This window comes from Ursus maritimus, unplaced genomic scaffold, assembly GCF_017311325.1.
Source record: "Ursus maritimus isolate PB19 unplaced genomic scaffold, ASM1731132v1 scaffold_30, whole genome shotgun sequence".
Classification (NCBI taxonomy): domain Eukaryota; kingdom Metazoa; phylum Chordata; class Mammalia; order Carnivora; family Ursidae; genus Ursus; species Ursus maritimus.
This window is the reverse complement of record NW_024425564.1, coordinates 29,751,122-29,760,454: the sequence shown is the minus strand read 5'-3', so window position 1 is coordinate 29,760,454 and position 9,333 is coordinate 29,751,122. Positions and strand designations below refer to the sequence as shown.

Genomic DNA, 9,333 nt, shown 5'->3' with positions numbered 1-9,333 from the left:
TTGACTTTATAAGGCTCAACATCAAATATATCAAATTCTAAAAATACCAAAGACCGGTGAAATGTCAAAGCTGGGGGGATAACATGCTGGGGATAGGACAGATTTCTAAGCCTTTCAATTTATTTGAACCTACTAGCATTAACTTTGTTAGGTTCATAGTTGCCACTTAGACTACTAGGGACCACGAGATTTCATATTTATATAAATATTTGACTTTGACCTCATAAAAAGTCCCTTGGGCCTATAATACTTTTATTCTTGTATAATCTGAAACAAATCCTTTCCTTTTAAAAATCAAACAGACCACGTTACACACACAGTTGACTAACTATTTACAAAGCACCCAATTAAATCCTACTTAATTCTCTCACTCTAAAAATTCCATCTAACTGGTGTGCAAAGTACTGATCGCATTAAATGCATAATGTTCACAGGCCCTGATGGTCCTATCAACCTAGAAAACAGTGACTTCGTTAAAGAGAAAAGAAAATCTTAAAAAATAAGGGTTTTGGAAGAAACGAGACCAGAAATCACAGTACAAGACAGATAAATCTACTTTAATATTCACATGTAAAAGTTACACATCACAAGAGATCGGACAGTAGTTTAGCAGTAACTAACATAGCTATAGTGAAAATCATTTTTATAAAAAAATAATCTAGATGCGGTCATCAGAATTTTTGGTCTACTTAAGTTAATGTTTGAAGATCGACTTTTATCCCTGCTTGAAGGATTTGCCATTATGCCTTGTTTTTTTTCTCCCACTGTTGCCTATTAATATTCTTTGGAGGAAGGAAAGCAGAAAGTGTTCATTTCTGAGAGTTTGTCCTTTGGTAGCAAGCAGAGAACATTTGTCATTTCTATGATTTAAATCATCTGTACAGACATGAAACGTAGTGACACTAAGCTTTAGTGTAAAATGAAGAATGATAAGCATTTTTTTCACTTTGATAAAACAGTAGATTTCATAAACTCCTTAAGGATCCAAGCATTTCCCCATCCCATATGCAAAACCATTCAGAATCCATCTTGACCTCAGTTAAAAAACAAAAAAGCAAACACTTACTCTTTATATATTACACTATCGAACCTTGTACTTAAAAACTGATAAAGTGTATTTCCAACATGTATGCTTCAAATACAAAGATTTCAATCTAGGTTAAAGAAAACACATTTGAATGGACTCAGAACAAGTTTATTTTGTGATTAAACATCTCATGCAGTCATGCAGGACCACGAGCTATAACTATTACTTCCGAGTCTACACGACACTGGATAAAACAAAAACAAATTAAAAGCTAGGCCAAACAGAAAAGACATTCAAGATATCAAGAGCTCTGCAATGGAGCTGAAAAATAATTTTCCAAAAGAAATATTCCCATAGATTAAAAAAAACACACACATAATATTTACAAAAAATATTTAATTAAAAATATCTTATAATTACAGTAGTCTATTAAAGCATATACTTTCTCACACTTATAGAACATCTCTATATATACATGGTATGAAATGTCACTCAGTTATCTATACAATATGTAACATTCTTGCAGGGAAAAGAAAGTTCCCTGCCCCGTTATAATCATCTATTTTAAACAATAGATGTCAAAAAAAAATATCTACAATGCTCTTTTATATTAGTAAAGCTTCAAAACAAAAATTGAGCTCCTTGGTCACAAAGTAGGCTTCTAAAGTTGATTTACTCTGGATCTTCTATTTATCAGTCCTGTCACACTTAAGCTTAAAAGTTTAACTGCACCTCCAAAAACACAGAAATGTACATTTCACAGCGATTATAAATGAAGAGACAAAAGAGAATACATATGCAGAATGTTTATGAACGTGCAAAAAAAAAAAAAGGATGAAAGTTGTATTTTTCTTTCCCCCCTCTCTCTCTCTCTTGGAATGACGAATGAAACGTTTCTAGAATTTGCTGATTTTTTTTTTCCTCCTTTCCTCGGGTGGCTTTTTCTCTAACTTCTGCTCTTTCCCCCTCCCTTTCTAGTGCTCCTGGCTCAGGCTCAGGCGGCCGCACACCTGTGGAAGAGGAATGAATAGAGGGGGTGTGTGAACCTTCCCGCTGTAGACTAACTGGCGCCACCGACCAAACTCAAGACATGCTTGATCAACAACCCAAAACAAACCACCAGGTCAGACAACACCCGCAGCCCGCGGCCGGCCAGGCGACCAGCAGGCAGCTGCTGGCTCCCGGGAAGCCCGGATTGGGGATCCACTCCCAGGCCCTGCCCGAATCCCACTTTGTGGGTGTCAGACGGCGCGGGGGGTGGGAGGGTTGCACATCGGGCGGTTTATACGCCCACGAGGGTGCCCTCCCTCGGTGGGGAGGAAGGCAGAGCCCGCTGGTCATGGGAAAGGCACGGGGGTGGCGTGGCGGGGACGACGGGGACAGGAGCTGCTGACCCGTCTCCATTTAGAGTGAACCCCCAGTTACTAAAGCGAAGTAGGATGGCACGGAAAGGGGGTGTCCATCTCATTGGGATCTGCCCTCAGAAATGCTTAGGGGCACAGAACACTGCGGTGCCTGGCACCGGAAGCCCCTGGGGACGGGCGTCTCTGGTGACCCGCCACTGGAGAAGGGAAACGCGCGCTCACCTGGACAGAGCGGCTCAGCGGCACAGAATGCTGTCGCCCTGCTTGTTCACCGCGCCGGCCTGGAACAGCAACGGAACACCAAGGCAAAGGTTAGCAGGCACAAACGTCGCACTCGGCACGGTCCTGGATTCGTTCTCGGAAACCAGGCAGGCGCGCCGGCACTCTTACCCCAGTCTGCAGCCCTGGGGGACTCCCCCAACCCCACCCCAGGCGCAGGCTGGACTAGACAACCCAGGATGCGCAGAGCCCCAGTCCCGCCCCGCGCGTTCACTGGGACCTGCGCTCGCCGCGCGGAGCCTGCCGCTGGTGGCCCCGGGCGCCCGGAGAAGGAGGGGGTGCTGTCACTCCCCCGCCACCCCTGCCCGTTGGAAGGGGAGCGCCCGCGTCCGGCCACCCCGCCACCGCCCTCCCGGCCCCCCGCGGCGTCCGCCCCGGGCCGGCATCTGGCCTCTCACCGGGTCGGTGTTGAGTGCCGTGAGCGGGGTCCGCGGCGGCGCTGCCGGACAGGTCCCGGCTGGGTGGTGCGGTGGCGCCGGCGGCGGCGGCTGCCTCAGCAGAGCCGGGTGCGTCTCCAGCGCCAGCTGCAGGTCCAGGATGTAGTCGATAACGTGCTGCAGGATCTCCACTTTGCTGACTTTCTTGTTGGGCGGGATGGTGGGCACCAGCCTCCGCAGGCGGCTGTAGCAGTCGTTCATATCGCACTGCAGGCACAGCGCCGGCTCGTCGGCCGCCGCCTCCGCCGCCTTGCAGCGCGCTGCCGCCGCCGCGGCCGCCGCGGCCGCCGAGCCACCCAGGCTGTGGCCGTGCTCAGCCAGGCAGCGCAGAGCCAGCTCCCCACCGCCGCAGCCCGACGGCGCCTTGCGGCCCGAGGGGCGCACCGGGCTCACCGCCTTCATCGCGCGCGCCCTGCGCCCTGCGCGAGCGGACCCGCTGGGGCGAGCGAGGGAGGAAGGCAAGCTCCGGGCCCCCGCCCGCGGCCGGCTCCGCTCCCCTTGCCTTCGCGCCCGGCGCGCTCGGTCCGCGCTCGGGGCACCGCGAAGCTCCCGGGGATCCCGCGCCCAGGAATTGACGGCAGGGTCGCTCCGGGTTTTGCGAGGGGATCTCTGCTCAGTGGGCGACACTCGGCCGGGACCAAAAGGCAAGAAAAATCAAGAGCACCGGAAGGAAAGCAGCCCACCGCGTTCCCTCGTCACTCCCTTCGGAGCTCCGACTACAGCCCGCCGCCGCCGCCGCCGCGCTCCCCTACCGGCAGGTTTCCCCACAGCCAGACCCACTCACAGGCGCGCCTCCCCTACGCTCTCGCCCCGCCAGCCGCGCAGCTGTATTTATAGAGCCGCGCGCCCCGGGGGCGGGGCCAGTACGCTGGCGGGGTCGCCGCGAGAGCCGAGCGGAGCCGGGCTGGGCGCGCGGGCGGGTGCGCGGAGGGAGGCGGCGAGGGCGGAGGCTCCGGGCGGCGCTGGGGGGCGGGGAGCCGGGCAACCCGAGCGGACGGGTGGGCGGGGGGTCGGGAGTGGCCAGCCAATCGGGCGGACGGTGCCACCTCAGGGAATGACGCTCGGGCCAATGGGAAGGACACTCCATTCCGTCAACGCTGTGGGTCGGGGTTCTGAGAAAAGAGAGCTGAGTGGGAGTCGGGCCAGGCTGGTGTGTGCCCTAGGGAGGGGAAAAGAGAGGGAGAAGTTCCTGTGAAGAACTGCGGGAATGTGCGGCTGGAATCCACTCTCCCCCCCGCTTAGGCTGCTGAGGGAGCGCTGGGCCCTGCTCGAGGATCCCAGCGCGGCGACCAGGGACCCTCCGCCACCGGTCACTCCAGCCCTGGGATTCCAGTGCCTTAAGAAGGACGCTGCTCAGGAAGGCACGTTCGTTCTCTTCTGTATTTTCCCTCCCCGTTTCATTATTCGCCTTTTCACAATCGCCGAAATCATAATGATGGAATGGAATGTGCAGCCGTTCCGTTTTCTTTTTTAAAAAGGTTAAAGCTTAGGAAAAAAAAAAAAAAAAAAGGAAAAGAGTGCCGAACGCAGATATTTGGTGAAGGGACTTACAAATCAAAAACGTCGTAGGGTTTTTCTTTTACCCATCTAGATGCGCAAGTGGGCTCAAGAAATGCAGTTGCCTCAAAGCACTAAATGAGGGCACGTAAATATTAAAAATGCATGGGCACGGAGTATTTAAAATTCCACCATGACATATAATATTAATCCGTTTTATGTAAAATTCATACCTGTAACTTAATGTAGGCCATTAACGCACCGCCTCACGTGTTAGCGTACCCCGCTTTAAATAAAATGCTAAGAATGTTCAGAGTCTCGTTTTGCAGCAAAGCATTAAAATTCACACTTCCAGTTCCCAGAGTCCTGCTTGGGCCACACCCTGCAGAAAAGTCTGTTCATTAACGACGTTTCTGTGGTATCTAAAAGAAAAGCTGTCCTACAAGGGTTCAAACGAAATTGCACAATGAACTTTGATAGGACCTTGTGTGTACTCCTCAAGGAAAAATTGAGCCCTTTGGTTGAGAAATGAGCATAAAGACTCTCTGGTCATTGAGGATATGAATTTTGAGTGCCTTCACCCTGCAAACCTCCCACCTTTAGACAAGCTAGGAGATGAGTTAACTCAGGAATTTCCATTTGTGTGCATGATATAGATTGGTGCCTTCATTTTTATAGATCATTAAGAGAGAGAGAGATGGACCTCACCTCTTCCTGATACTCTCTGCAAGGAAGCTCTCCCTCCCCGCCTAGAACTGAAGTACGCGCATCAGGCAGGTAGGTACTTTGTTTGGCCACGTGGGTATTTTATAACTATTGCATTACTAGTTCCCCAGAGCACATTCTTTTTTCCTGATGAAATGAGGAGTAACTATTGAATGCTGGTTTCACAGGAAGATGCCACAACCCTCCTCTCTCCTAAAACACATTACTGCCTCTACTAATTGTTTGGAAACGAGGGACATTCTCACTTCCTTAACGTGCATACTTAGATGGTCTGCATACACCCCTATCAAGAACAGGAGAATTGTAAAACCTCAAAGAAGACTATCTTCTAAAAACAAGCGTAGTTTTATATATTTTTAAATTAGAATAGATAAACACAGAGGATATTTTCATTTTAGAGAGAACGGGGCCAAAGAGCACTCGAGGGCATTAAGCTACTATCGTGGAGCTTATCATATCATCACAGATGATAATAGTAAGTGGAGATATGTACAGATGTTTCTGTTTCATTGATTTTTTTTTTTCTTTGTTAGAGTTTAAAAGCTGCTCCAACATTTGAAACCTAAGATTTTTCTCCGGCAAAATTGAACTATGCTAATATACTGGGGGCACACTAATTTCAAAACTTTACAGATCCTGAGTTGATTAAATTTGAAATGTAAGTTTTAAATACGTGACACAAAGAAATAAACCTATCCATCTTGTTGAACTTTGCTAAATCTCAGAGAGCCGTACCCTGGGTGTGACAAGTGCCAAATGCCAGAGTTTCAGGTTTTGTTGGAGTTGCTCTGTGTGACTGGCTCAAAGTCAGAATAGCTGGGTTACTGTGGAGCCTAAGTTCAAAGGAATGTACCGTGGACACGTGATCAAGAACACTCAGGACAAATGTGATCCCTCAAATCCTGCCAGGAGAATAGGCAGAAGCAGTTATTATATTCCTCATTTTGAAGGTTGGAAAGACATTGATCAATTAAAGGCTAGGAAAACGTTATACAATGGAAATAAAGTATCGAACCCGGTGCTTTTTGGGCTCCGAAACCTGAGAGCTAAGCAATGCATGTTTTTGATTCTTAGACACAGTCACTTGCATGACGTCAAAGCTGAAATCACAAAAGACTCCCGTCACTGATCCTTCAAACCAGGGTTTACTCAGCAATTACTAGCTTTTGGGAAAACCTTGCAAGCTACATTATTTCTACCGCGTGCCGGAGAAGGAAACTTAGTTTCCCATGACTCTTCCTTTTACATCAAAATGCTTCACCAGGGCTTGTAAAAATAAGATGGGCTAGCCAAAAACCCTTTCCCAAGAAAGTGCAAGAGGCTCCCAAAATGTTCCTCAGAGGGACCCTGGGATGAAATAGTCAGAGGAAAATTGCTAGGGAGCCCTGGTGACCAAAGTCATGTGCACACCCTTCCTGCACACAAAGGGTTCTGTAGCCCTTTCTTGGGATGCATCTAGGCGCTAATGGGAGCCTCGCTGAACTGCAACACCCAGGCTCTTAGAATTCACAATCACCCTGTGTTTACACGAAGCAAGGGTATCCAAGCATATTGTGCTATTCAGTCCAAACGCCTTTTTAGGACTTGATACTTCTTTCCCCATGGCTTGCAGGGAAGCAGTGGGTGGGCTCAGAGACACAGATAAACAGGAGCGTTCCCATGCCTTGGTGCCTCTCTAGATGCAAATGGTCACTGGAAGGGGGCACATGCATTCTTTCCAGGCACGAGGAACCTGTATGTACTCTGCGGCAGGAGCGTCCCTTGCTCCAAAAAAGTACATTGGGCAATGTGGCAGTTCATGCTCAAGGCTGCTTTATCTGGCACTGACTGTTACAGACTTACTTGTGCTACCCTTGGATTGCTGATACCAGTCCCGGAAGCACTGATAACCTTTTGATTTGCCCAGTCTTGGGAAAGCCGTATAAGAAGGGGACATTCTATATTGAACATAGCCGAGCAAATGTGGCCAGCAAAAATGCCTACTTCCAGAGTTTTGAAGAGTAGTCTGTTGAAATAAGAAGGAGCTGATGTGGAGAAGAAAGAGGTGTCATTTGTTTTTACCTTAGGAGACGTAAAGAATGTGGACTTTTTTTGTTTTAAAGATTCTATTTATTTATTTGAGAGAGAGAGGGAGAACGAGAGAGAGAGAGAGAGAGAGGGAGAACGAGAGAGAGAGAGAGAGAGAGCGCACATGAGCAGGGTGAGGGGCAGAGGGAGAAGCAGACTCTCCACTGAGCAGGGAGCCTAATGCAGGGGCTTGATCCCAGGGCTCAATTCTGATCCTAGGGCTCCGGGATCATGATCGGAGCCGAAGGCAGTTGTCCAACCAACTGAGCCACCCAGGCGCCCCAAGAATGTGGGCTTAAAAGTCAGAACACCTGGGCTCCAATTTTGGCTCCTTGGTTTAGTCATTTTATATCATTAAGCTGGATTTTTAAATTCCTGTGTGTTTCTTATATGAAATGAGGATAAAAATTGTATCTGCTTTAAAATGTGTTCATATATATATTTAAACTTGTATAAGATTCTTAGAACAGTATCTGGCACTTAATGAGTGTTAAACTTTATTATTATTTTTGGCAAATACTATTTCTCAGTCTGTGGCTTGTCTTTTCATTCACTTAACCATCTATGAGAGCACAAGTTTTTAATTTTGATGATGTTCATTTTATCAATTTGTTCTTTAACACAGCATGCTTTTGATATCATATCTAAGAAATCTTTGCATAACCCAAGATAACGAAGGTTTTCTCCTGTGTTTTCTTCTAGACGTTTTATAATTCTTAGGCAGGGTTGGTTTCAAAAGCACACAACTTACACAGCCACATAGGGTCCCGGGCTTAGAAAGGTCTTGCACTTGCTTTAATGCTCTGATGTTACCATCTTGAAATTCTTAGTAATTTTTGAACAAGGGGGCCCGTGTTTTCATTTTGCACTGGACCCACAAATTATGTAGCTAGTGCTGGTTTTAGGTTTTAGGTTTAGGTCTATGATCCGTTTTGTGGTTATTTTTGTATGTGGTTCAAGATATGAATTGACGTTTTTATTTTTTCATATGAGCGTCTGATAGTTCCATCACCCTCTGTTGAAAATACTATCCTTTTCCCATTGGACTGGCTTTGCACCTTTATCAAAAATTGGTTGTGTGTATATGTATGGTTCTATTTCTGCCCTCTGAATTTTGTTTCATGGGTCTATTTGTCTGTTTTTACACCATATTCTCTTGATTACGATAGCTTTATAGTAAGTCTTGAAATCAGGTAGTGTTGATTGACCTGTCCTGCACCTTTCTTGTTCTTCATTTCAAAGTTGTTCAGCTATTCTGGATATATGTTGCATTTCCATATGAATGCTAAAATCAGTTTGTGAACGTCTTCAAAAAAAGGGCTTGTATCCAAAATATATCAAGAGCATCTACCAAGAACGTATAAAGATCTCTTAAGCTCAATAATAAGAGAACAAACAACCCAATTAAAATGTGGACAAAAGACTGCACCAGACAGTCCCCTAAATAAGATATACAAGTGACAAATGAGCACAGGAAAAGATGCTCAATCTCACTCGTCATTTGGGGTATGCTTCAAAGCTACTATGAGATATCACTACACACCTGTCACAACTAAAATTAAAAAGACTAACCACACTAAATATTGGTGAGGTGCATAACACCTGGGGCTCTCCACACTGCTGGTGGGAATGTAAAATGAGAAAAACTGCTTTGGGAAACAGTTTGGCAGTTTTTTCAAATATAAACATATGCACAGCACATAACATACCATAATTCTACTGCTAGGCGTCTATCCAAGAGAAGTAAAATAATATATCCAAGGGCCATGAAGGGACACAGGATGATGGGTACATTTACTGTCTGGATTGTGGTGATGGTGATGTCAAAATGTGTCAAGTTACAGCACAAAATGTGTCAATATTGCAATATGCAATACATATATATCTATATATAGAGATATATAGTATATCATTTTATATGGAATGGCAATTATAT

At 46.5% G+C, this 9,333-nt stretch overlaps 1 protein-coding gene across 1 annotated transcript; it reads right to left on the bottom strand.

The window, feature by feature from the left end:
* Positions 1–536: 536 nt before the first annotated feature.
* ID4 (inhibitor of DNA binding 4, HLH protein) lies at positions 537–3,883 on the bottom strand. Its single transcript, XM_040645101.1, has 3 exons — positions 3,069–3,883; positions 2,614–2,672; positions 537–2,037 (listed from the first exon to the last, which is right to left on the bottom strand). Exons 1-2 carry the CDS (start codon positions 3,507–3,509, stop codon positions 2,628–2,630), a joined length of 486 nt encoding a protein of 161 aa, XP_040501035.1. The 5' UTR covers positions 3,510–3,883; the 3' UTR covers positions 537–2,037; positions 2,614–2,627.
* Positions 3,884–9,333: the final 5,450 nt, after the last annotated feature.